Source organism: Chionomys nivalis, chromosome 20 (assembly GCF_950005125.1).
Source record: "Chionomys nivalis chromosome 20, mChiNiv1.1, whole genome shotgun sequence".
NCBI classification, from domain to species: Eukaryota; Metazoa; Chordata; class Mammalia; order Rodentia; family Cricetidae; genus Chionomys; species Chionomys nivalis.
The window spans coordinates 5549450-5577121 of NC_080105.1; the positions used below are offsets into that span (position 1 = coordinate 5549450).

Below are 27672 nucleotides of genomic sequence, written 5' to 3' on the forward strand. Positions count from 1 at the left end.
AAAATGGGGCTAGCCAGGTGTGGTACATGTCTTCCACCCCAACATTTGGTGAGGCAGAGGCAGGAGGATCTCTGAGTTGGAGGCCAGCCTGGACTACAGAGTGAGACTCTGGTCTCAAACATAAACCAAGCAAATGAGCCTAATCAGAAATTCAGAGAGCAGCTAGGGCTGCACAGGTCTGAGCTGACAAGGGGGCTAAGAAACTAGACCTTGTTTGTAGGGTGATGGGGAGCCATGGGCGGGGGTGTGAGAGAAACCGACTCCAGGGCCAGTACAGGACCCTACTGAGGCAGCAGCTGGCGACAGGCCTTTTCTTCTCTTTAGTCGTCAGGTCAGCGATGGACTGAGTGCCCGAGCGCCTTCCACTGGAGGGAACTGTTGCTGTGGTTGGTAGAGGTGGGGTTTCTGTGCGACACGGGCTGGCCAGGAACTCCTGGGCTCAAGCTCCCATCTGCCTCGGTCTCCCGAGCAGCTGAGGTTACAGATCTGGGACACGGTGTCTGGGGAGAGGAAACAGGCCTAGTTGGAGTGAGACTCGCACCCAGGACTGTGAATATCAGCTCTTAATCGGGCTGTGGTCACCAGGTCGGCTTCATCTCAGGGCCAGGGACATCCCCAGTTCCTTGGGGCCTCCAGCCCGGCTGTCCCGGCGGCCTCCCAGGCTGACCCTGGTGACCCGGTTGGCCAGGACCCAGCCGAGTGTTTCCTGCAGTGACAGGCTCTCGCCCGTGTTTCCGGATCCAGGAAATATCGCAGCTTTGTCCCCAAGGAGCAGTGGCGGAGTGTGGTGTTGCCGGCAGCGTGATTCATCCCCCGCTCCCGCCCAGGCCAGTGCTGGGGGAGCAGCCTTCTCCTGGGCACGTTTTGCCTGCTTTCCATCGACCGCTCCTGCTTGCGGCCCGATTCTTAGGAACAAGCTTCAGGGTTAGGGGGCTGTTCTCACACCTCAGTTCCCTGCCTCAGCCCCGCACCCCACCCGCGCTGACATGCCTGCTCCACCGTGCTCGGCTGAATTCTACTACCTCTTGCTGGGCTGGTTTCCACAGGGGCCACGCTCTGCTTTGCGTCTGGCTCCTTACAAACTCTGCACCAGCACTAGGCAGGATAGTTTTCATTTTAATTTAGTTTTGATAATTGGAAGAGTCTCTTGTAGCCCAGGCTGGCCTTGAAATCCTGATCCTCCTCGATGCCGGCACAGCAAATGTGCACCACCACACCCAGTTCCTGTGGAGATGGGGTCCGGGGTGCCACCCGTGCCGCGCAGGACCTGGCTGAAGGGTGCCTCCTCCACCCGTGCTGCGCAGGACCGGGCTGAAGGGTGCCTCCTCCACGGCTGGCCATGGATTTAAAGATGTACTGTTCTACTCTATATGCTTCTCGGCTGAGACCAGGAGCCGGTGCTGATCCCCTGGATGCAGGAAGGTGTGAGCTGCCATGTGGGTGCAGGAACCAACTTTGGGTTCTCTCCAAAAACAGCCAGTGCCCTAAACTGCTGAGCCATCTCTGTAGCCCCCAATTCCAATTGGCACTCACCAATCACCCCTCAGGAGGTCGAGGTAGAGGAATACAGTGAGACCCAGTCTACAGCGAAGAAAAGGAATAAATAGAGGCAGCCTTCAAAGAACTCTGTGATATTTATTATGTGCCACTAATAACTTTAAGGGATACAAGAAGGGCAGAGTGTGGGGAAGCATCCCTCCAGGCTCTGGGATCCACGGGGGCCCTCGCCTGTGGGGAGGAGAGGAGCCTGGAAAAGGGTTTAAAATCTAACGAAGTTTTGTGTTTCTTGGGACCTTGAAGCCCTCCAGGGGAGGCCTGGAAACTCTCCAGGAGGACCTGGAAACATCCAGGGCCTTTAAGGGGAGCTTGGAAAGTCCCAAGGGAGCTGAGGCCAGGCTTCCTGTTCTCACCTCCTGGGTCAGGCGAGTGATAAGGAAGCTGAAGGAGGTGCCCACAGTGGCAGCTGAGCTGTGGGTACTTGGTAGGCAAGTGGGTGCCATTCTGGTCACCCCACAGCTGTATGTGCCTTAAACCCAGTGTCGGGGGATGGTGCGGAGCAGAGGGCAGTGAGCAGGGGCAGGGGCGGCATGGGGATGGAGGTGCTGGCCATGGGGGTACAGCCAGTGTCCAGTGGGCATCTGGCTGCTCCCATCCACAGGTGGGCAAGTCGCGTGCCCAGGGTCCCGCGACAGCTGCTTCCTCAGCCACTGGGGAAGGAAGAGGCAGAAAGCACAGCAATCAACAGAGGCCGAGGAGCCAGGGGCTGGCTTCAGACTCACAGCCCTCCTGCCTCAGCGTCGCCTTTCTTTCCTTTCTTTAGTCATTCCGAGACGTCTGAGTGAGCCTGCCCCACACACCCTCCATGTCCCTCAGGACTAGCAGAGTCCACAGCTTCAGAAGCTGACACCAAGGTCCCATCCCTCCAGCCCGGGACAGCCCCACCCAAGTGCCAACAATTCTGAGAAACTTCCGTGCCCCCCCAGCATCTCTCAGTCTAGAAGCCCCCCCCACCCCCCCCACTCCCCCCAACCCGCCTGGTAGAGGAGCTCGGTGGGGTCAGAGGTGGAGCTGAGGCATTTCCTGGTGGGGAGGGGGAGTCTGCAGCTAAGACTGGCTTCCTCTCCCCCTCCCTTCCTTCCCCAATTCTTCCCTGGGGCCCCTAGGTCTCACGTTCTGGCTGGCTCTGGGTCCCCTCCCTGGCTCCAGCTGTGATCCCATCTAGGACTGCCTGGTGACCTCTGTTCTTGTCCCGGTCACTTCCCCCAAATCAACCAGAGTGAACCAGTGATTCTCCATGTAGACCAAGCCCTGGCACTGCTCATAGACTCTGGGGACCCCCCCCCCAAAGTCCTTGCCACAGCCATGAGGAGGACTGTTCTTCCCTTGGTCACTCCTTCCCAGGCACGCTACCCAGAATCCCCAGGCTCCTCCCTTGTCTAGGTCCCTGGTTAAAAGCCCCTTCCTCCATGAGCAGCCCCTGTGAAAGATCCCAGCAGACTTTCTGTCACCCACAAAGGGCTCAGCGGGCGGAGGACAGTCTGAATTGGGTCCCCTGGAGCCACAGGGTGGAAGGACAGAGCTACCGCTACAAGCGGTCCCCACACATGTTCTGACGTGTGCACATGCGCCATCAGTCCCAGTTTAAAAACTGTGAGGAACCCCACAAGATACATCCGTTTCCGCATGCCGAATACTTGGCTAGCACATTCAGGTCTGTCTTCCTTTGTTTTTGAGACAGGGACTCACTGGGTAGATCAGGCTGGCCTCAAACAACCAGAGATCCCTCTGCCTCTGTGGTACCAAGAAGACAGACACAGGTCATCACACTTGTCCAAATAAGTCTCCAGGTATGGGCTGTTCCAGAGTGAATGTCTCAGCAGGACAACTGGGGAGAGGGGGAGTCAGGAGTGTGGGCCATGTGGGACCCCCAGCCCACTCCGACAGCCTGCCTCAGCTGACCTCACATGGTCCCCTCCTGCCTCTGAGCTCCTCCAGGCTGTGAGACCTGAGTATCAGGACTCACACCAGCAGAGAAAGCCGGAAGATCAGGAGGAGTTCATGGCCAGCCTCAGCTACACAGGGAGTTTGAGGCCAGCCTGGACTACATGAGACCTTTTCTCAACACTCCCCCTCAAAGAAAACAAAAAAATAATCCCAAACCAACTTTAGAAATGGAACCTTCAGCCGGGCGGTGGTGGCGCACGCCTTTAATCCCAGCACTCGGGAGGCAGAGGCAGGCAGATCTCTGTGAGTTCGAGGCCAGCCTGGTCTACAAGAGCTAGTTCCAGGACAGGCTCCAAAGCCACAGAGAAACCCTGTCTCGAAAAACCAAAAAAAAAAAAAAAGAAATGGAACCTTCATGCACAGAGAAGAATTAGCTTGAATAAACAGACCAGAAGCACCATAGGTCAGTGAACCAGTTCAGATGCTTGCCACCGAGCCCCACCCCGATGAACTGCGTTCAATCAGTTCAATCCCAGAGACCCACAGGGTAGAACAGAGGACTGACCCCTACAGGGGCTGGCATGCTGTGGCTCTAATTTTTAAACAGAAGGAGGAACAATTGTTTGATATTTGCAACCATGTTTGTGTTCCCCGCCCTGCCCCCAACTCCTGTCTGCAGTGTAAACAGAGTAGGAGTAGAAACTCAGTGGGGAAGAAACCTTACTTGCTAGCAAGCTGACCTGAGTTGGAATCCTCAGGGGCCCAGTTAAAAAGCCGGGTGCTGGCTAGGTGTAGTGGCGCACACCTTTATCCCCAGGCCTTGAAGGCAGAGGCAGGAGGATCTCTGTAAATTTGAGGTCAACCTGGGCTACACAATGAAACCTTGCCTCACAGAAACAAAAATAAATAAATAAAACTAACAACAAAAAGCTGGGTGTCTCTGCACCAGCAGCTGTGACCCAAATACCTGGGTCACAGAAGGCCGGGGCTGGGGCCCGAGTAGCCCCAGTTCAGTGAGAGTCCTGGTTTCAAGGGCACTAGCTGGACAATGGCAGAAGACACCGTTGTCTTCCTCTGGTTTCCACAGGGGTCTACACAGGTCATACACCATACACAAGGATATTTGGATGTTGAAATATTTTCTTTTAAAAGTTGGTTCTAGAGACTGGAGCACAGTGGGTAAGAGCACTGGCTGCTCTTGCGGAGGACCCGACTTTGGTTCTCAGCACCCACATGGTGGCTCACAACCACTTGTAACTCCAGTTTCGGGACCTGACACCTTCTTCTGCTCCAGGCCTCTTCTGGAGCACAGGCAGACACACAGAAAACACTCATACGCATAAAATTAAAATAAACAGATAAATACTAAGGAACAAAATGGGAATGTGTGGTACGTGGGGTGGTGGTGTACCCCATTAGTCCCAGTGCTCAGGGGGATCTCTATGAGCTGGAGGCCGGCCTGGTCTCCTGATCTTCATGAGATCCTGTCTCAAAATAATAAAACTAAATAATCACACAGCTGTGGAGACCGGTATCAACCCCAGACTCAGCCCCACACTTACTTTTTTTCTTTCCTTTTTAGGACAGTGTCTCTCTGTGTAGCCCTGGCTGTCCTGGAACTGGCTCTGTAGACCAGGTTGACCTGAAACTCAGGAAGACCCACCTGCCTCTGCCTCCTGAGTGCTGGGGTTTAAGGCATGCGCCACCACCACCTGGCACCTGGACTTGCAAGGCTGGTGAAAGGAGGCCTGAGTTTTGGGGTCAGCAAGGCTGTATAGCCAGATGGTGTCTCAAAATAAAACAATCAGACAGGGAGTGTGCATCCGCCTCGCAAGTGTGAGAGCAAGGAGGGAGGGAAGGATGGTTCTGGACACTGAGGAAGAAGCCCCTTGAAGGCATAGCCCCAGTCCCTGGGGAAGGCCCTGCCTAGCATCCTGAAGCGGGGGCTGCTGGGGACAGCACAGGCCTAAGTGAGCATTGTCCCTCAGCACAGACGTCATTCAAGGTAAACAATGTCAAAAACTTCCCCCGGTTCTCAGCTGAGACCGGACAGTCCTGGGCGGGCAGCCCAGCCCCTGCGTGACCCTGATGAGTCCTCAGTCCCCTCCTCTCAAAAGTGGACATCAGGATAGAGATTGCCCAGCCAAGAAGGACGGGGTGGGAGGGTGGCCTGGGGGGAGGGGTCTGCTCCTCCGTCTCTTTTCATCATGTTCAACATTTTCTTTACTCTCCTACTTTCCTTCTTTCAAAAAGTATTCATTATATAGTCTTGAACTTGCAGTCCCCCTGCCTCAGCCTTCCAAGTTCTGGGTTCATAGCCTGTGCTATGAAAGCTGATTTTCACTGTCCTGCCTTTTCACAGGATGATCTAGGGCCAGGGGCCAACCCAAGCTACATACATCAGACGTCACCTCCAAAGCACGTCACAGCTCAGCAGTAAGGCTGCTGCTCCTTCAGAGGACCAGACACCAGGGCCCTCACACACAGAGATAAAAAGGCTGATGTGGTGTGCGCCAGCAGTATATGCTAAAGACTTGGAGGTAGAAGGTTGAGTTGAGGTCAGCCTGGGCTACACATTGGAGCAGGGTGATGTGTTACACACCTTTAATCCCAGCACTGGGAGGCAGAGGCAGGTGGATCTCTGTGTGTTTGAGGCCAGCCTGGTCTACAGAGTGAGTTCCAGGATAGCCAGAACTACACAGAGAAACCCTGGGCTGCTGACACATTAAGGTAGTGTGGGTGTTGGGCCAGATGCCCTATGCATGCTCCAAGGACAGCCCTGGTCCCTGTCTCTGACTGTGGACGTCACTTTACAGTTCCCATCTGACAATCTTCACCTTGCCTCATGCTGTGACCCCAGGCTTCCCAGTGTGCACCACACAGGCTCCCATGACTACATGGGGTGCGCCTATGCCACGGCTGGAGTCCACCCTCTCCTCCTGCTGTGTGATCCTGGGGATGGAACTTGGGCTTCAGGCTTAGCAGCAAGCTCCTCTACCCACTGACCTGTCACCAACTCAGCTTCCACTCTGCGAGATGCTGGGGCAGGGAGAGAGCTCCATGAAACCTTGCTATGGGGCAGAAGGACCTGAATTCAATCCCGGAACACAGGTTGAAAAGCTGATGTGGTGTGCGCCAGCAGTATATGCTAAAGACGTGGAGGTAGAAGGTTGAGTTTGAGGCCAGCCTGGGCTACACATTGGAGCAGGGTGATGTGTTACACACCTTTAATCCCAGGAATCAGGAGGCAGAGTCAGGTGGATCTCTGTGAGTTTGTGGTTAGCCTGGTCTACAGAGTGAGTTCCAGGATAGCCATAGATACACAGAGAAACCCTGTCTCAAAACACCAAGCAAACAAAAGAAAGAAAGAGAGAGAGGGAGGGAGGGAGGGAGGGAGGGAGGGAGGGAGGGAGGGAGGGAGGAAGGAAGGAAGGAAGGAAGGAAGGAAGGAAGGAAGGAAGGAAGGAAGGAAGGAAGGAAGGAAAAGAAAAGGCTACCACAAGTGGTGGGTGGGCACACTTGTACAGGACTGGGAGGTGGAGTCCCCCAGGTCAGCCAGGCCAGTGAGAAACCCTGGACCAGAAACCATGGTGGCTAGGTATGGTGACACATGACTTTAATTTCGTCACTCTGGACCAGATCTGTGAGTTCCAGGCAGTCTGCCTAATATAGAAGCCCTGTCTCAAAAGAAAGACAAAAACCATGGTGGCTGGGCTGGCAAGGTGGTGGAGCAGTGAAGTCCATCCCCAGGACCCACGCTCGTCCACACACAAATAAATGAACGGGGAAGAATCACAATGGGTGACAATGAGAAACCAACCGTAGCCAGGGTTGGGCTCCAGCTTGCACGTTCAGACACGCACAGGGTACAGAGTACACGGAAGGCACTCAGAGCACGCCTCACGATCTCTATCCGCAGACCTTCTCCGCCCAGCCCAGCTGCCCAGGACACCAGGCCCTTTGCTTTCCTTCCTCCAGCTCACAGTCCAAAGTCCTGTCTTGGTCTACCTGCCATGCCCTAGTATACAGCAGGCACTCCATTATGCCTTCCCTCCATTATAGAGGCAACAAGTGTGAATTCTGCCTCCCTCTTTATCCGTGGTTCTGGGATGGATCTCAGCGAGTGGGTGTCTCACCTGGGTGGAACTGCGGGGTTGACCATCGGGAGTCGCTGGGACTCCAGGATCTTTTTCTTGAAGTCCTCCAGGCTAACAGGATCTGTAGGAAAAATGAGGGTTCGTGTGAGCAGCCTCGGAGAGGAGAGCTGGGGTCGGGAGCCAGGTGTCCCATTTTCTGACCCTTCTGGTTGTCACTCACCTATGGGCGGAGGGTTTGGGGGTGGGCCGAAGAGTCTTGGCGGGGTGGCTGGCTGCGACTGGAGAGAGAAAGGGAGAGGTTGGAGGGGTTGGTGCCCTCCGTGTCCTGCAAATGCCTAAGCAGCCTAGTTGGGTGGGTTTTTTGTTGGTGATGGTTTGTGTTTTGAGACAGTCTCTCTGTGTAGTCCTGGCTGTCCTTGAACTCACTATTTAGAACAGGTTGGCATCGAAGTCATAGAGGTCCTTCTGCCAGTGAATGCTGAGTGTTGGGATTAGAGACCATGCTCGGCTCAAGGAACCTAGATCTTAACCCAGACCATCCTGAGGCATCACGGAGGAGCTTAACTTAGGCGGGAAATCGAGGCCACCACAAGGCCGGCATCACCTGCAACCCTGATCCTTCAGCTGGACTCCACTCCAAACCCGGTTCCCGCCATCTGGCCAGAGCTAAGTTCACCTGGCCCTAACCCTGACCCAGCTTCCTTCCTTCAGTCTCCGTCCTCAGCTCCCACTCACTCCCAGGTTGACCCTTCCGGGACCCCACTGCGCCCAGGGCTCCCATCTCCACCCAGCCGACCAGACCCACCTTGGCCTTGACACAGGTGTCTAGCGCGCTGATGCGCACGTCCACTTCGGTGCGCAGCTGCTCCAGCTCGCGCTTGCGCGCCTCCAGCTCACGCTCCAGGCCTTCCTTCTGCGAGCGCAGCGACGCTTTCTCCTCCAGCGCCAGCTGCGTCTGGCGCGCGCACTCCGCCCGCAGCTGGCTCTCGCGTGCCTTCGCCTCCGTCTCGACGCGCGCCCGCGCCTCCTGCGTACTCTGAGCCCCGCGCTCCACCTCCAGCTTCTGCCGCCGCAGCTCCGCGTTCTCGCGGGTCACGCGCTCGATGCTCATGCGCATCCCGCGCGCCATCTCATCCACCTTGTTGCTCAAGAGAGTGGGCAGATGCTCGCACATCCGGCGGAGGGAGACGATCTCGGGCGTCAACGAAGAGTAGTGGTAGCCCAGGCTATCCAGGGATCGCGGGATCAACGAGTCCCGCCAAATACTCAGCGCATCCGCATGGAGCTTATCGTGATCCAGCGGGAGGCACATGGACTGCACCTTGTGCAGCTGCTCCTCGATCACCTGCTGCTCCTGCTGCTGCCGCTCCCGCGCTTTGCCACAGGCCGACAGCTGCTCCTCCGCACGCTGCTTTTCCGCCAGCAGGCTCTCCTTGTTCTTGGCGCACACTGCCTTCTCCTTGACCACCTCCATCTCCAACGTCTTTGCCTTCTCGCCCAGTTTGAAGAGCAAGGCTGCGGGGCGGGGGCGAGAGGAGGTGAGCCCAGGCTGGCCCCTAAGCTTTGAGGTTGTCGTCCGTTCCCCACTCCCCACCCGCCCGCCAGGACCCGCATTTACCTTCGCAGGTCTTGTTGTTCTCCTTCACCTGTTCCCAGCACTGCTTCTCGCTCAGGATGATGGCGGCCATGAACCGGTGGTAGTTTATGTAGGTGAGCTGCAGGTGTGGGCATACAACACTGCTGAGCACCCATCTCCAGGGCCACACACACAGTGGCCCCCTCCACACCCTTAGAGGGTTGGAGGTCTGGGTGACCTCCAAAAGTTTGACTAGAGCTGGGCTGGAACTCCTTCATTGGTTGAGTGCCTGGAGTCCGTTCAGTTGGTGAGGGACTTGCAGAAAGCCCTGAGTTCAAACCCCAACCTCATGAACCAGGTGTGATAGCTCTTACCTGTAACCTCAGCACTGGGGAGGATGAAGTAGGACAACCCCCAGGAGTTAAAGGCCAGCCTGGATCACAGAGAAAGGCTGTCTTGTTTGTTTGAGATGGGGTCTGGAGTCCTGGCTGCCCTGGAACTCCCTATATGAACCAGGCTGGCCTCCCACTCACAGAGGTCCTCCAGCCTGTGCCTCCTAAGTGCTAGGGTTAAAACACAGAGGCTGAGATTGGGGCTCAGTTGTCTGCCTAGTAAGCACAAAGCCCTGGGTTTTGTGCCCACTACCACAGAAGCAAAATGTGGTTTGTGCCTGTCGCCTGTCAGTCCACACAGGAGGAAACTCTAAATTCAAGGTCATCTTGGGCGACATAGTTTATCTCAAAACAAAAACCGAGATGAGGCACAAGGGGGGGAGGCAGAGGAAGAGGAAGCATGGCCGAAAAATCACATTTCTTTGTACTTTAGGGAAGGGACACAAGACAGACACCACTAGGGTGCATTTCAGGTGACCACTGGGCTCCTGTCCACCATAAGGAAGGCAGCTTGCCAAGGAACCGCAGTGTCCTGAGTCAGGAGGTCATGTAGCCCAGGCTGGAAAGTCTAAAAATGTAGAATCAGGGCTGGGGTATGACAAGGTGACAGTGCTCACTTAGCAATGAGGAGCCTCTGGGAAAAGTAAAACCCAAAAGCCTGGACCTTGTGTTCTCCAGTGAGGAAGTATGGGGTGCCAGGTGGGTGTTGGCAATGATCCTGACCCTGGGTGGCAAGTGGCCAGGGGACTGTGCACCCTGTCAGACTGGTCTCAAGGAGGAGACCACCGCTATCCTGGACCACCCTAGGACCCTGTCCTCTCCAGGGGAATCCTTGCTTTACCCCTAATTTGGCGGCTGCCAGCACCCCTCTTATTGGGCCAGAAGCTGCCCGAGGCAGCAGCGTCCTGGTCTCACTGTGGTGTGTGGGGAGGTGTTGGGTGAACGTGGTCAGCTGTGCCTGACACTCTGGGGTCTGTGTGGGAACTGCTGTCTCCAGGATCTCAGGTCTGAGACAGCACAGGACGCAATGGTTTCAGCCCCACCTGGGAAAGGGCCTCAAACACCCTCTCTCTTTTCTCTCTCTCTCTCTCTCTCTCTCTTCTCTCTCATTCTCCTCCCTCTCCCTCCCCCCCATGTCTCTCAGTGTGAGACTCGGTGTCTCTGTGAGGGTATTTTATTGATTACTAATTAATGTAGGAGGCCAGTAATGTACATATGTATTGTCATACCTGGGCAGGTAGGCCCGAGCGGTAGAAGGAAGATAGTTGGATGTGAGTCTGGGACCTGCATGGTCTCCACTCTACCTAAGTGTCCTGACTTCCCTCAGTGACGGGAGTGTGCCTAACCTGGAAGCCAAGTGAACTGTTTTCGCTCTGAGTTGCCTTAAGGTGTCACAGTGACCTAACCCAAAGAGGACATCACCGAGGCTTCCTTACCAGGTTTGCTCAGTGGCAATTTCATCGTCACAACCTGTTATACTACTTTCAAAAGTCAGCTAAGGCAGGACGTATCTGTTGAGATTAGGAGTTTCAGAGGTAGGTTGGCTCCGTCACTGTCGGCTTATGTTAAAGCAAAAATGGTAAGAGAAAACCATGGTAGAGAAGTCTTGCCCCAAGGCAACCAGCAAGCAGACAGGGTAAGATGGGGTCCTAGGGTGAGACACAAGGACCTCCTGACTAGCCCACTCCCCTATGATCCGGTCACTTCTCAGAGGCCCAACAGCAAGCAGTTAAGCCTTTCACACAGGAACCTTTTAGAATCGAACTGCAACACATCCCACTGTCCAACACCTCAGAGAGAAGGAGATCGATAGGTAAGAACCAAGGTTAAAACAGAAAGAAAGAAAGAACCCTTTTGTTAAGCCTTTCCCTATTGTAGTGAGGTTAGACATACTCTACGTGGTTAAGAGATCGTTCATTTTAGGGGTGGAAAACTGGGTATGTGTTGAGGGGCAAACACCTGAGAAAGGAATCCTGGTCCTGTCATTTAAATCAGTCCACAGGTCTGCAGTTCCCTGGAAACTCTTTTCAGAGGACAGAGTTGCTTCACCGATGAGAAAGGAAGAGTTTGAGAGGAGTAGGGGGAAGATAATTAGGTGAGCACACGTCCTTATACATTTTATTCTCAAAATATGGAATTATATTGTCCCTCCCTCTGTCTCTCTGTTTCTCCCCTCCTCCGGTCTCTCTTCCCCCTCCCCCTCCCTCCTTCTGTCTCCCTCAGTGTTTTCCGTCTCTCTCAGTGTTTCTCCCCCCCTTTCCCCTCCCTCCCTCCCTCTATCTCTCAGTACCCCCGCCCCCGTGTGTATCTTATGTAGTCTAGGCTGTCTGGAGCTCCTGCTGCTCCAGCTGCCAGGCACTAAGGTGACAAGTGTGTACCACCACGCCCCAGAATGGCATTCCTTTTGGTTGTGTGCTGGGGATGGAACAGGGCCTTACGCATACTGGGCAAGAGCCAGCCGAGCTCTGAGCCACGCCTGGGCTCAGTTCGTCCGGGTCACACTGAGGAAGAATCCATTTACCCATCACTGTGAAGCGGCCATGAGCAGACACACGGCAGACACTGGCAAGAGCAGGACCCCAGCTAAACCCCAACTGCAGTCGACAATGCTGGGGTCTGCACCTGCTCCCACCCCGCTTTCACCTAGAAAGTTCCCTGAGAGGGTAAACTCTCTGCCTCTGGAGTGGACGGGCCTAGCCATGAAATATGAATTCCAGAGAGTAGGGTATAGGGCCTTAATCCCAGTACTCAGGAGGCAGAGGCAGGTGGTTCTCTGTGAGTTCAAGGCCAGCCTGCTCTATGCAATGAGTTCCAGAGTGGTCAGGCCTTCAAGGTGGCTCAGCAGTAAAGACAGCTCAGCTGAGAACCTGAGCTGAATCTCTGGGGCCCACACGGAAGGGCGTCTTCTGACCTCCACACATGGACATGGCGGGTGGGCAAACATACATGCGGAATAAGTAAACCTAACTTTAAAAATCATGCTGCCTGCAGCAGACCCTTTATGGCAGGCGATCACACTGTTAAAGAACCTCACCAGTCCGTGAGGCACCACGGTCACCCCAGCACTCAGGAGACTGAGGCAGAAGAATTGCCGTGAGATCTAAACAAGCCTGGGGGGCTCTATAGTGATGCCCTATCTGGGGCTGGGGTTAGGGAGAGAGAAAGGCTGGCGCTCTATGGTGTAGCATGTACCACATGAACCAGGCGTGGCGCCACCGGCCTGTAATCCCAAAGGCGGAGGGTCGGGAGCTCAAGGACATCCTTTGCTACACAGCAAGTTCTAGAACAGCGTGAACTACATAAGACTATGTTAGAAACAAAGAACGGGAGGACTATCTAAGTTTTCTGGGGTGCAGTTTAGAATTTGGGGGCACCCGGTGCTGCGGCCCAGGGCGCACAGGCCGCCTCTTACCAGGTCGCTTTGGCACTGGCGGAAGCTGGCGTTGAGGCGCTCCAGCTCGCGCCTGGCACTCAGCAGCATCTGCATGACCGTTTCCTTGGCGTGCAAGCTGATGTTCAGCTGTTTGGTCAGGTTAACCTTCACGGCCGACAGCTCCACCACCTGGCTGTACAGACTGTCAGCGCGCATCTCGGTGGCCTTCAGGCTGGCCTCCGTGGTGGCGTGCACGTTGCCGTAGATCATGAAGAGGACGAGGCCCAGGATGATGAGGAACTGGATGAGTGACACAAAGAGGAAGAAATAGCGCAGGTAGTACCAGCAGCCGCGAGCCGTGTCCCCCGTGCGGGAGTACGGGCTGCGATCCATGGCGAGCCCCATTTGCGCAGCGTCAGTCGGGCAGGCTCACTGTCCCTCGCCTGCCTGGCCAGATCTGGGCTGCGCCAAGCAGGGGGAGTGTTTATATTACTTCTCTTAATACTTCCTCTGCCAGGCTCCTTCCTGGCCAGGAGGAAATGGGGGCTGTGGGTTATCACAACACTCCCACCCTGGCTGTTGAGGACTGATAGTCTAGGCAGAGGTGATAGATGGAGGGGTGCGGCTCCTGCTGGGTGGCTGGACTGGCTTCCTCCGCTTGACCCAGCCTCAGTTTCCAGCACCAACACCCCAAATTAGGTCGGCCAGGCGATCGACTCTGCACTTGGGACTATTTCTCAGTCATAGCCCGTGGTTAGGCCCATTATGTGGGAGAGGAAGCTGAGGCACAGCTGTGACAAGAGACTGGCCCCGTGGTCCAGTCGTTACTCTGTGGCAGGATGGGTTCAAACATGCCCAGGTCACCAAGGTGCCCCCGGTCAACAGTCAACCCTGGGGCAGCTCTCAGGCACCCCCACACCAGGAGTTTGGGACCCAAGGCAAAGGATGCAGGAGTGAGTTCCCCGCCAGGAGCCCCGGGGACGGTTTCCATTATGGGCAACAGTAGGTGCTCAATTATTACACAGAAGAGCCTCACAGAGGCCTGATTCTTGGTGGACACTGGTACCACCTCCCACAAATACTCGGCCAGCACGCACACATAGGTGTCCCCAGAGTGCTCTAGGATTAGGGCCTGGTTCAGCATTAAAACCCCTGCCTAGACTCCCCCCAACACTCCAAAAATATCTGTGGTATCCGAAGTAGGAGAGCAGGATCTTGGAGTGGGGAAAGGGGAGAGAGACTTCTGTGAACTCTGACAAGGGTTGCTCCAATCTGTGCCTCAGTTTCCGCCTCTCTGACTAGAGTATTCTTATGTTTCTGGCTTGCTGTGATTTCAGGGTCCCAGGAGGTGGCAGGGAGCCTTGTTGGTAGATGGGGTTCCGTGAGCAGGGTCTAAGGTCTCTGTGGGACAACTCCCAGACAAAGATGTGAGAATTCAGGGTCACAGAGAAAAGGACTTTGAGGGTGCCCCCCAAAGCTCTGGGAGAATTTTCTGAAATCTTTACCTGCTTACCCCACTGCGTGCTGTCCCTGCCTCTGGGCAGCCCTAAACTGTTGGGGCAAGGGCAGGAGCTGGCTATGTGGTAGCTGTGGGGTCCAGAAGCCTGGGAGGGGGTGGGATGGGGAAGGAGCTGGGCAGGCGGGTGTGGGGTTGGGAAGGAGGAAGTTCCCAGGGGTAGACAGGAAACCCTATGTGACCTTTGGCCTTTGCAGCCACCCGGTAATTCCTGGTTCTTCCTGGCCAGCCATGGGGGTGGGGCAGTGGTACTGGGGGCTGCAGCTGGGGCCCAACCACCCATGGCTCCAGGTTGGCCAGGCAGACAGGGGCCACAGTTTGGTGTCAAGTTGGGGTCTGGCACGCCACCTGGCTGTCATGTGACCCCAGAAAACTTGCTTCCTCCCCTGAAATTCTGCTTTTATCCTGTTTACAGAGGGCAGTTTTTTGCTCCCTTTAAGAGGGGGTCTCATGTCGCCTAGGCTGACCTCCAAGCGGTTTTGTAGCTCAGGATGGCCTGAGACTCCTGACCCTTCTGCCTCCAGCTCCCAGGTGCTGGGAGGACGGGTGTGCACCACCCGACAGAACTCAGGGCCTTGCCCTTGCTAACCGAGCACACTCCCAACTTTTAATCACTATTGTCTATGGTGTGTCTTGGGTGTCCCAGTCAGCGTGAATACTGAGGACAAGTCTGTGCGGTCAGTTCTCTGCTTCCACCTTTTTGCGGGTTCTTCATCCACAAAGCCATCTTCCCAGCACCCCACATAGCTCCCCAAGGCTTTCCTACAGGGCCAGATGCACATTCAGCTGGAGGGTGCCACATCAGTTCAGAGGACCTGGGTTCGAATCCCAGCACCCATACAACGGCTCATAGCCATCTGAACCTCTTGTCCCCAGGGATCTGATGTCTATCTCTGACCTCTGAGGGTACCATGCACATGTGTGTACACAATCATACATGCAGGCAATATACCCAGACACGTGAAGTCAAATGATAAGATTTTCAGAGTCACTAAACGGTAGGACTTCTGTAGGCACTGAAGAGTGAAACTCTCGCCATATGGCTTCTGGCTGTCGGCAGTGGGGGGCACTGTCCCTAAGCCCAGAGGACAGGGACAACGATGGGTGGGATGTGTGTAACGGATCCTGTGAGCGCCCAGGCAGCACCAGGCTCAGTTCAGGAAGAGTTCTCAGTGTCATGTAATGTGTGGAAGCTGTTGTGTGTGCATTCAGCATAACAAAGTCAGCTGAGGGCCAGTGAGGTGGCTCCGTGGGAAAGGTGCCTGCTGCCCAGCCTGACAGTAGGAGTTTGACTCCGGGGACCATGTGGTCCTCTGACTCCAGAGGGGTGCTGGGGCATGTGTGAGCACCCACCAAACACAAATAAACACATAAAATGTGTTAAATAGAGTCGTGCCTCGCAGTGGTGGCGCACACCTTTGATCCCAGCACTTGGGAGGCAGAGGGCAGGCGGATCTCTGTGAGTTCGAGGCCAGCCTGGTCTACAGAGTAGTTCCAGGACAGCCAGGATTACACAGAGAAACCCTGCCTCAAAACAACAAGCAACAGCAACAGCAGAACAGACACGGAGTTGAGGGCTGGAGAGCTGACTCCTGGGTGAGAGCCCTGCGCTTGCAGAGGACCTGGGTTGGATGCCGAGCGCCCAGATGGCAGCTCAAAACCTCTGTAACTCCAGTTCCAAGGGATCCAATACCTTCTGATTTCCACAGGCTCTGAACACATGTGATACGGAGACATACATGCAGGCAAAACACCCATCCACATAAAATAATAAAATAAATAAAGTAAATGCTCAGAAAATCAGAAAACCACCCTTGACCTGATGGTGGCCATGTGTTTGGTGATTGGTACATTTTAAAGACACATTCTAACTTCCTTTCTTTTTTGTTTTTTGTTTGTTGTTTTGTTTTGTTTTTTTGAGATAGGGTTTCTCTGTGGTTTTGGAGCCAGTCCTGGAACTAGCTCTTGTAGACCAGGCTGGTCTCGAACTCACAGAGATCCGCCTGCCTCTGCCTCCCGAGTGCTGGGATTAAAGGCGTGCGCCACCACCGCCTGGCAGTGCTATGTCTTTAAGATTCTTTTTCTTTCGTGTCTGTTTTAAAAACTCCAACGCTTCCATTTCCTTACTTAGTGCGTGGAGCTCAGAGGACGACCTTCAGAACTGAGTCTCTGCTTCCACCACGTGGGTCCTGAGGCCTGAACTCAAGTCATCCAGGGGCCGGGGGTGGAAACCCAGACTCCACTGCCACTCAGCTGCCCTGCCTGCCTCCCAGGTCCACGGAGCCTTTTGCCTTTCTGTGTGGGTTCCCAGCCTTGTGGCAGTCATGGCTCTTGGCAGCACCTCCTTTACTTTCTTTCAGTGGGGAAAATCCTACAAGCCAATCAGTGCAGTCAACCCCCTGCCTCCCACTGCCACAGCTGCCAGAGTGTCCCTGGTGATTCCAGCAGAACCGTACAAAGGCAGCCCTTCTGCCTGCGGCCCTGGCCAGGTTGTCCCTTAGGGAGGGATGAGACCGTGCCAGGTCAGCCTCGTTCCCTGGGGGGACTGACTGCTCCGTGATTTTCCGGAGAACAATTTGTCATGGTCACAGGAAACTTTGCTTATGCTGTGTCCTCGTCCCTCGGCTGCTCAGCTCAGGATCCTCACGGACTGAGGCTCCCCACCCCCTCTCTCTCTAAATGGAAAACAATCAATTCAGCTTGAGTTGTTTGTTTAGGTGGGAACCTTTTGAAGGAAGTCGGCACTTGCCATAGCTAAACAGCTCAGTCTTCGTGGAGACAGGAGGTTTGAAAAAGGTTTTGTCTTGGTTAGAAAAAAATTACTGTTTGTTTTTTGTTTTATTGTTCTGAGACAGGGTGTTACTATGTACTCCAGGTAGTCTGGTTGTTCTGAGACAGGATGTTACTATGTACTCCAGGTAGTCTGAGGCTACTTGAAGACTAGCCTCGAACTCACAGCAATCCTCCTGCCTCAGTTTCCAGAGTGCTGGGTGACAGAAGTGTGCCACCTGGGAAGTTATAAAGGAAGAAATGGCTTTTTCCTTACATTTTTATTTTATTTTTTTAAGATAGCCCTGGCTAGCCTTGTAACTCTTGATGTAGAATAGACTGGCCTCTGATTTACAGAGATCCTCCTGCCTCTGCATCCTAAGTGCTGGGACTGAAGGTGTGTGCCACCTGGTGGAGGGAAGGGTTTTCCTGCCAGTTGGACACACCCTCCCTCTCAGTTTCCCATAAACATGTTGTCTGCTTTTAGGAGAAAGTGAAGCAGAACTGCATTGAGATTGGGAGCAGCTCCTTGGGACTCAGCGTCCCTTGGGGTTTGGACTCTGGAGTGAGAGTCTTATGGGGCTGCTGCTCCCAGCCCCACCCCGACTCCTGTATTCTCAGGAGGGATCTCAGGGTGGGCATAGACCAGACAGTAGGGACAGTTGTCCAGGGGCATGAGCTGGGGACAGAAGTAGACACACAGGTAAGAGACAAGTGGGAGAGAAGGCCAGAGATGGCAGGCGTTCCCCCACCAAGCCTGAGGACCCTCGTTCGATTCCCACAACCCATTCCTGCAAGGTCCTCTGACCTCCGAATGAACAGCATTGTGCCTGCACACACAAAACAATAATAAAGAAATATAATAATTTTTTGAGACTCTTGACTCAGTGGAGCGATTGCTGTGTGTGCACTTGGCTATGCCAGGGGGTCTATCCTCAACCCTGTAAACAAACAAACAAACAAAAATGACTCATGAGCTGTGGATAGCTTAGTCCAGCATGTGTGAAGACCTAGGCTCTGTCCCCAGCACAGGGGAGATAGAGGCAGGAGGATCAGGATTTGGGTCATCTTCAGCTATATAGCATATTGGAGGCCAGCCTGGGCTACATGAGGCCCTATCTCAAAACAATCAGAGGTAGGGGCTGGAGAGATGGCTTAGAGGTTAAGAGGACTGACTGCTGTTTCGGAGGTTCTGAGTTCAATTCCCAGCAACCACATGATGGCTCACACCCATCTATAATGAAATCTGTTGCCCAGAACACTATATACATAATAAATAAATTTTTAAAAAAAATCAGACCCTTATGGCCCTATCTATGATCCTTTCCTTGGAAGCTTTTGAAAATGGAAAGATCATCTTGCTGCGTTTCCCCTGTTTTGTTTAAACGAATAAATCCCAAGCCCTACAATTGGCTTGTATCGAACTTTTGCATTTGAATTAAAGATTGTTAAACATAAAAACAAATTAGAGGCAAAAAGGGGGGGGGGCAGGCAGGTCACATGACTCAACTCTGGGTGTGCTCTCACTTCAAGTCACCTTGAATTCCTGTGGCTCAACGAGTCCTCTCCCACAGCCGCGTTTGGCTCCCTATTGCCCTCCGTGTGTAGACACAATATTTTCTGAATATCTCCCCCCACCCCTCCCCACCCCCGCAGTCTACTGTCTGCCAGCTTGATAATCATCCTGCCTTAGCCAGAGTGGGAGCAACCGCTTGAAATGACATTTGTTTGTGGCAGTCTCTGGAGTTCAGGCTAGTCTCAAGCTTTCAAGGTTGACCCTGAGCTCCTAACCCCGTCCAGTGCCCGCCCCATCATAATAGGCGGTCCCCAGCTCTCAGGGCGGCGTCACCCGGGCTCAGACCCATCCTCGCCGTTCTGCAGGCTGCGGCGACGCCTGTTGGCAAGAAGCGGGATGGCAACTAGAAACCCCTCGGATCAGATTTCCAACTTCCCGAAGGAAGACAGAAAATGTGTTTGAAGAGAACTCTGATAAGAAAAATGTTCAATTTGTATTTAAGCAAACAGTGAACGACATTTGCAATAAACTAAAATTCGTCTATTGAATTAGGTCTGAGAATTACTGTTAGAGTGTTGCCGTATGTCTGTTGGCTCCCTTTTCAGGACTAGGGTCTTTCATGGGGTACAGTGTGTTATATTTACCTACATAACTACTCTTGTTAATGGTTTTTGAAAAAAAAACCGCAATTTCAAATTATTTGAATAATCTTCATATTTTCATTTAACCTGTGACTCTAATTTTTTTCCCCTGAGGAAGGTGTTGGTTTTTTGAGTTTTTCTTTTCTTAATGTAAAAGAAAAAAAGTATTTTTTTAAAGTATCTTCAAACCGAATCTTTTATGCACCAAAGTTGGTTTTGAAAAGGAAAATAAAATCACTTTCTTGCTTGGCAAGCAAGAAGCCATATGGAATTTTCTTAACTTTACAGAAATGGGAAATATGTGTAACTTGTCAGTACTGTATCAAACAAATGTCGCATAGAGATGATAGAGTGTTGCTTGTAAATAACTGAGCAGATTTGTAATATATTTTCCTATTATGAAATGTGCTGTAGATGTTTTCTAGAGGCATGAGAGTCAATGTATATATTATGGTAGAAATAATATTGAAGGAAATTGTAACTCACTAGTGCTGCCAGAGGGATTGCTAACAAAGCACCTTTAACAAGAGATGTCTTTGCAGACTGAAGGGACTGTGTACTACTGTTAATGTCCGAGGACAAAGCATTGCACGTCCTTCCAGACCGTCTCCTGGAGGGTCGTGGCCCTCCCCCGACAGTGACTGAGACTGAGTGGTTGTTCCCACTGTGGGAGCACATCCTGTAAAGCTGTGCTGTGCGGTTAGACTGCAGAGCGCTTCTCCTCGGGAGGTCCCACTCCTGCACTGACAGGAAAACCAGCAGTTTTTACACTCAGTTTTTTAAAAGAAAGTAGACAACAATATAAAATTAAACCTTTGGTTCCAAAATGGGAAGGGTTCCATGATCATTTCTCATTTGCTTTTAAAAGAAAAACCACACACACAAAAGGTACTAAAAGTATGGGAGGCTTGAGCAGGACAGGGGTAAGAGGTAGACACGGAGAGAGTCATCGCCGCTGGGGACCCACAGGAAAGCACTGCCAGTGAGGACACTCTGGAACGGCCGTCTAATGTGCTCTGTAGCAAACGGGAGGCTATTTTCAAAAGAAGAAGAGCAGTGTGTTCTTACTATTTTTTTTTCTTTCGCTTAAGCACTTCATCTGTTTTATTCTATATCTACGAAGTACTCTGCAATCTCCTTTGTTCCTTTTAAATTTTGTTTTGTTATATAACATTGCCAAATGGAAGTGTTTCGGACATAGAGTTTGTACCTGTATTTTTATTTTACTGTCTCATGTTCCTGTAAGTCATTCTTAATTGACCGATGATTGTAGGCTTTGCTTGAGTATTTTTTCTAATAAAACAAAGCAAATCACATTTTAAAAAAAACAAAAATGTCATTTTTCTTTCATTTTATTTTTCTTTACTCTTTTTTTTAAAAGATACTGTGTCTAGGGAGCCAAACCTACAACCCCATCACCGAGATACATTCCCAGGCTCTCCCATACCACACTTCTTTCTTCCCTCCCATCTTTCTTTTTTCTCTGGAGACAGGGTTTCTCTGTGTAGCCCTAGCTGTCCTGTATCTCGCTCTGTAGACCAGGCTGACCTCTAACTCAGAGCTCCACATGCCTCTGTCTCCAGATTAAAGGTATAAGCCACCATGTCCCACTCCTGCATCACACTTCAAAAACATTTACTTTTGTTGTGCCTTAGGAAGACTGCATGCATGTTGGCTCCTATGACAAGGCTGGTGGCCCGGTGGTCTTCCAGGACTGGCATCAGGACGGGAGTCATTGCCACCTCTTTAGCCAAATTGTTTCCTTTTTTTGTATCGGCCCATCTCCTTTTGGATGGCCAGGGCAATGTATAATAGCTATCTTTTGGGGCCCCCATAGGGCCCTTAGAAGGTCCAAGATCTCAGTCTTATTTCTAATAGTCTTTCCTTTTGCAGTCTTGAGGCCCCTTTCTTTATATACAGCCTCATGTATGTGGGCTGTTGCAAAGGCGTAGCTGCTGTCTGTATAATTGTTAATTTTATTTCGTGTCCCAGCTTTAAAGCCTTGGTTAGTGCTGTTAGTTCAGGTCTCTGGACAGAGGTTCCCGCTGACAATGGCTCTGCCCAGGCTACTTTATCTGTTGTGGTGGCTGCTGCCCTCTTGTACCTTAGTCTGCTCTGTATGAAGCTGCTTTTATCCTTAAACCAAGTCTCTTCTGCATCTGGCAACCGAGTGTCCTTTAGGCTGAGTGCAGGGTGCCTGGGCCAGGATTCCCAAGCAGTCTGGAGCGGCGCTTCAAGGTCCGGCAGCAACATGGCTGGTTTCGGAGCTGTCGGGACCTGGAACATTGTTCTAGCTGGGTTAAGGAGCAGGGCGGCCATTGGTCAGGTGGTTGTTTGAGTACCCGCTCCAGTGTGCATGTGGGTGGCAATAGTCAGATTTTGTCCCAAAGTCAGTTTATCGGCATCCTTAACCAGCAGAGGCAAGGGGGCCATCCTGCAGCCACCGGGTCCAGCTTTTTGGACAGATAGGCCACTGGTCTCTTCCATGGCCCCACAGTCTGGGTGAGCACACCTTTGGCTATTCCCTTGAGCTCGTCTACGAATAGGTAAAAAGGCTTACTCACACCAGCAGCCCAAGTGCTGGGGTCTCCAAGAGTCTCTGCTTTAGAATGTCAAATGCCCCTGCCTATCCTCTGTCCAGACAAAGTCCAGTTTGTCCTTGGTTGCCTTGTACAGGTGTTGTAGGAAGGCTGTTTCATTTCCTCACCACCTCAACTCTGGAAACCAGCTGGCCCATGCTGCCACCAATAACTTGCAACACACTGCCCACAAACCCCATTTAAATGCTCAGCCTCCTGAAAGAGCCAGAGTTTGCACTGGCAGCATGGCCCAGAAAGCTGCCAGTTCAAAACCATGCGGCTTTTTTTCTGCTGCCCCAAATCAGGAAAACCTTTCTTAAAGGAGCTGCGGCATTGAGCCATTGTTGTTGTTGTTTTTTGTTTGTTTGTTTTGCCTAGAATTCCTTCCCAAACTCTTTCAGGTTTTAAGGGGATTTTAGTCGACCACATTGGCGCCAATTCGTTGTATGAAGGCTGCTTGTTTGTTCCCAGCTGTTCAGCCCCAAAATAAACACACAGAAACTATATTATTTAAAACACTTCTTGGCCAGTCACTTAATCATATTGCTAGCTAGCTCTTACATCTAGAATTTAACCCATTTTCATTATTTTATATTTTACCATGAGGATCATGGCCTACCAGCAAGGTTCCAACTGGCAGCTTGAGTCTGTCTCAGGCAGTGGCTCCATGGATTCTCCCTGACTCCACCTTCTTTCTCCCAGCATTCAGTTTAGTTTTCCCTGCCTAGTTCTCTTCTGACCTGCTCTGCTATAGGCTAAAAGCAGTTTCTTAACCGGGCCCGTGGTGGCACACACCTTTAATCCCAGCACTCCGGAGGCAGAGGCAGGTGAATCCCTGTGAGTTGGAGGCCAGCCTGGTCTACAAGAGCTAGTTCCAGGATAGCTAGCAGTGTTACACAGGGAAACTCTGTCTCGAAGGAAAAAAAAAAAAAAAAGGAGTTTCTTTATTAACCAATAGTATTCGCAGCATACAGAGGGGAATCCCACATCATATAGGGGCTTAGCTATTTTAGCAAACCCAGGAATCCAGAGGCAGCAGAACCCAGCAGTGCCCAGGAATTTCCTCACTTGCTTTGCCGGTCCACTGATGGCCTCTTTTAAGGACCTGTTTGCAGATCTGGGCCTTCTTTGCAGAAGCTCTGTAACCCAGGCTTCCAAGGGTCACAGCGGGTTTTCTGTCCCCCTCAGGCAAGCCTCCTTATCAGCAGCTGCTACCAGTAGGCCAGCTACTGCTGCAACAGACTTAGATCTGGATGTTGGGTTCTGTAGGGGCTCATCAAAGATCGTAGGAGAGTTTTTGAATCCTTGCGGCAGCCAAGTCCAGGTCAGTTGACCTCTGACCCCAATCTCTGGGTCTTGCCATCTGGTTTTTGGGAACTAGAGCAGACTGAAAACTGCATCTTTTGGGTCCAGGACTGTATACCATTGCCGACCTGGGGGCAGTGTGCTGAGCAAGGTGTAAAGGTTAGGTACTGTGGGGTGTATGGCTATCACCCTTTTGTTTGCCTCTCTCAAGTCCTGCGCTGGCCGGTCATCATTTGTGTTTGGTTCCTTTACTGGTAGTTCCTGGTGGAGACTGTATTCCTCAGTTAAGACATTTATAACCAAAATCTGGACTGGTTTCCTATCTTGATGATGCATCTTAGCCCCTTTGTTTGAGAAATGGATCTGGGGTTTCATTTTTGTGAGAAGATCTCGGCCCAGGAGGGGATAGGGACATGCTGGTATCACTAGAAATGAATGGGTTACCCGTCCCCTTCCCAAACCTACTGCTCTTTGGCAGTCCGTGGAAATGGCTTAGTCTCACTGGCCTCTTGTACCCAGGTTTGCTTACCAGACAAAGGTCCTTCAGGCTTTAGTAAAACAGAGTTTTCTGCTCCAGTGTCAACCATAAAATTGATCCTTTCCCCTCCACTCTTAGGGTTACCCTGATCTCGGGATGGAGAGCAGAACCCCGACCTCCCTAATCATTGTCCACATCCAGTTGCAGAACCTTGGCCTGCCGATTTTTAATTTTTCTAGTGCATTCTCTGATTGAGTGGCCTTCTTTACAGTAGGCACATTGCCATTGCTTTTTTAAAATACATTTTTTATTGATATTTATTGAGCTCTACATTTTTCTCTGCTCCCATCCCTGCCTCTCCCCTCCCCCTCCAAACCTCCCCCAAGGTCCCCATGCTTCCAATTTACTCAGGAGATCTTGTCTTTTTCTACTTTCTACTTCCCATGTAGATTAGATCTATGTAAGTCTCTCTTAGTGTTCGCATTGTTGTCTAAGTTCTCTGGGATTGTGGTTTGTAGGCTGGTTTTCTTTGCTTTATGTTTAAAAACCACCTATGAGTGAGTACATGTGATAATTGTCTTTCTGGGTCTGGGTTACCTCACTCAAAATAATGTTTTCTAGCTCCATTCATTTTCCTGCAAAATTCAAGCTGTCATTTTTTCTGCTGTGTAGTACTCCATTGTGTAAATGTACCACATTTTCCTTATCCATTCTTCGATCGAGGGGCATTTGGGTTGTTTCCAGGTTCTGGCTATGACAAACAAAGCTGCTATGAACATAGTTGAGCACATATCCTTATGGTACAATTGAGCATCCTTTGGATATATACCCAAAAGTGGTATTACTGGGTCTTGAGGAAGGTTGTTTCCTAATTTTCTGAGAAATCACCACACTGACATCTAAAGGGGCTGTACCAGCTTGCATTCCCACCAGCAATGCAGAAGTGTTCCCTTTTCCCCACAACCTCTCCAGCATAAGTTGTCATCAATGTTTTTGATCTTGGCCATTCTTACAGGTGTGAGATGGAATCTCAGAGTTGTTTTGATTTGCATTTCTCTGATGACTAAGGATGTTGAACATTTCCTTAAGTGTCTTTCAGCCATTTTAGATTCCTCTGTCGAGAGTTCTCTGTTTAGGTCTTTACTCCATTTTTTTAATGGATTATGTGTTCTTTTGGTGTTCAATTTCTTGAGTTCTTTGTATATTTTGGAGATCAGACCTCTGTCTGATGTGGGGTTAGTGAAGATCTTTTCCCATTCTGTAGGCTGTCGTTTTGTCTTGTTGACCGTATCCTTTGTTTTACAGAACTTTTCAGTTTCAGGAGGTCCCATTTATTAATTGTTTCTCTCCATGTCTGTGCTGCTGGGGTTCTATTTAGGAAGTGGTCTCCTGTGCCAGTGCATTCGAGTGTACTTCCCACTTTCTCTTCTATGAGGTTCAGTGTGGCTGGCTTTATGTTGAGGTCTTTGATCCATTTGGACTTGAGTTTTGTGCATGGTGATAGGTATGGGTCTATTTTCATTCTTCTACATGTTGATATCCAGTTATGCCAGCACCACTTGTTAAATATGCTTTCTTTTTTCCATTTGATATTTTTTGCTTCTTTATCAAAGATCAGGTGTTCGAAGATGTGTGGATTGATATCCGGGTCTTCTATTCGGTTCCGTTGGTCCTCCTATCTGTTCTTACGCCAGTACCAGGCTGTTTTCAGTACTGTAGCTTGCCCGTTGCTTTTTAGGGCATTCTCTGACCCAGTGTCCCTCCCGCCTACAGAAGGCACATTGGTTCTTACCCACCTCTGGACCTGGTGGTGGTTCACTTCATTATCCTATCTGAACAGTCTAGTTCCCATCTGTTGCAGCCAGGAATTTGGCCAATTCCTGGCAATGACGCTCCTGTTGACCCTCCAGCACCCGAGCGAGGCTTTTCTCCTGTCGTCTTTGGTTTTTAATCTCTTTCTCCTCTGCACTTTTCCTTGTATAGAAAACCCTCTCAGCCACCGTCATTAAATTTCGAATACTTCTTTCCCCTAGCCCCTCTAACTTCACAAGCTTATTCCTGATATCATGAGCTGCCTGGTTTACAAATACAAAAATCAGAGTTTCCTCTGTCTTTGCTGCTTCTGGATCATATGGAGTGTAACATCTGAAAGCCTCCTGCGACCATTCAAGATAAGCTGCTGGGCTTTCTTCTGGTTCCTGTCTAACATTGTACACGTTAGTAGGCCATTTGGCAGCTGCTTTGGGACCCGCTAAAAAGGTCTGGCAATAGACTTTGAGCCTCTCCTTACCTCGAGCTGAATTATAGTCCCAGAGACAGGGGCATCTGTGGGCAAAAGGCCAGTGATGGTGGTGTGGTTGGTGCCCATCTCCATCTGGTGGCCCAGTGGGCCTCAGAGCTAGATAACGTGGGGTTGGGGAGTGTTCCCTTGCCTGCTGCCGGTTTCTCGGGTGGGGCCCATTTCCCCCTCCAGGACTGGGTCTCCTGCAGCAGCCCCAGCTGCAACCCTTGGGGCTCAGGAGGAGTGTAGGATGGGGAAAATATCTTCCTCTTGTGAACCCTCTGGAGTATTGGAGCTGAGGGGGCCTCCGAGGAGGCTGCGTTTGGGCCACTAGTACCTTAACTGGAGGAGGCGAGAAATGTCTTAGCCAAGATGGGGGGGGGGGTTCTATCTGCCCCCACCAGGTGACAATGTATGGTGTCTGATCTGGATGTCCTTCCCAGGACGAAACACGATGTTTTCCCCAGAACTTACGAGGCTGGCATCAAAGGATCCTTCCTCAGGCCGTCCAGAGCCGCGAAAGATGTTAATTCCCTTTTTAACCTCGGCACTGCTGCAGTGAACTGTTGCCTTAACCTCGGCCTGTGTGCCAGGCGGAGCTCCAAGCGGGTCAAACACCCACTTTCCCAGTCCTCCTCAGTCCAGTCTCAAACAAAGAGACAACCATCAGACAACAGATGAAAGCCACAGGAGGAAACAGCGAGGCCTCACAAACTCAGTCAGGCGTCTGAGACTGTGGCTACCTCCTTTGGCTTGGGGGTGCATCTGCGATTCCCAAAACCATCCGAGACCCTGGCTTCCAGTAGAGGCTCCAGGTTACTGAGGACTTGATATCCTCCAGATGGGGCTGCAAACCCTCCAAAAGAGGAAGCTGGTCAGAACCTGCTTCCCCACTCCGCACAGACTCCCGGCTCCTTGAGAGGGCTCTGAACTACGAGAGGACCCAGCTTCCTCCAGACGGGGGCCTGATCCCCCAGGGGGCTCCAGAAGGTCATCTTGGATGCGCATGATCCCGGCCCTGCAGACACGTCTGTCAGCTGTTCCAGACATCCACCCTTATCGGACCGTCTCACAGGCTCAGACACAGAATGCCGCTACAGACACCGGTGTGAGCTGCTTTGAAAGGAAAAAGAAATTTCTCAGCCCACAAAGAAAGGGAAACCCCTTGCCAGAGAAAAAAGGAACTGCCTGCTAGCAAGCTACCAGATTTACACCGAACAGAGGTCAGACAGAAATCACAAATCATAGCTACAAACATCTGACAGACAGCGTCACTCACCTGTGGTCCAGAACCAGGAACCTTCAGGGTAGGGGTCCGGGGGTTTTCAGTCATCTGGGACAAGTCCCCAAATGTTGTGCCTGAGTCCTAGGACCCCCCCAAGAAGACCACCACGGAGCCACAGTTCCGGATGCAAAAGCAAGTATGGGCTGTGAAGAAGAGGACCCGTGCTAGCCCGTACTTGATAAACGAAACCTTGCTTTTGCATTCGGAACTGTGGCTCCGTGGTGGTCTTGGGGGGTCCTAGGACTCAGGCACAACATTTTATGTATCTGTGTGTGGCTATGAGCAAGCAAGTGCTGCGAGAGCAACATCCAGAAAGGGACGTCTACTCCCTAAAACTGGAGCTGCAGGCGGTTGTGAGCCCACGGATGTGGGTGCTGGGGACCGAATTTGGGTCCTCTGCATGAGCAGCCAGTGTTGTTT

At 51.9% G+C, this 27672-nt stretch overlaps 1 protein-coding gene across 1 annotated transcript; it reads right to left on the reverse strand.

Annotated features, from left to right (window-relative positions):
- Positions 1 to 1615: 1615 nt before the first annotated feature.
- Positions 1616 to 13356, reverse strand: Plvap (plasmalemma vesicle associated protein). The gene is made up of 6 exons (XM_057753169.1): positions 12922 to 13356; positions 9160 to 9256; positions 8347 to 9056; positions 7762 to 7819; positions 7581 to 7662; positions 1616 to 2207 (listed from the first exon to the last, which is right to left on the reverse strand). Exons 1-6 carry the CDS (start codon positions 13285 to 13287, stop codon positions 2201 to 2203), a joined length of 1320 nt encoding a protein of 439 aa, XP_057609152.1. The 5' UTR covers positions 13288 to 13356; the 3' UTR covers positions 1616 to 2200.
- Between the last annotated feature and the right edge of the window lie 14316 nt (positions 13357 to 27672).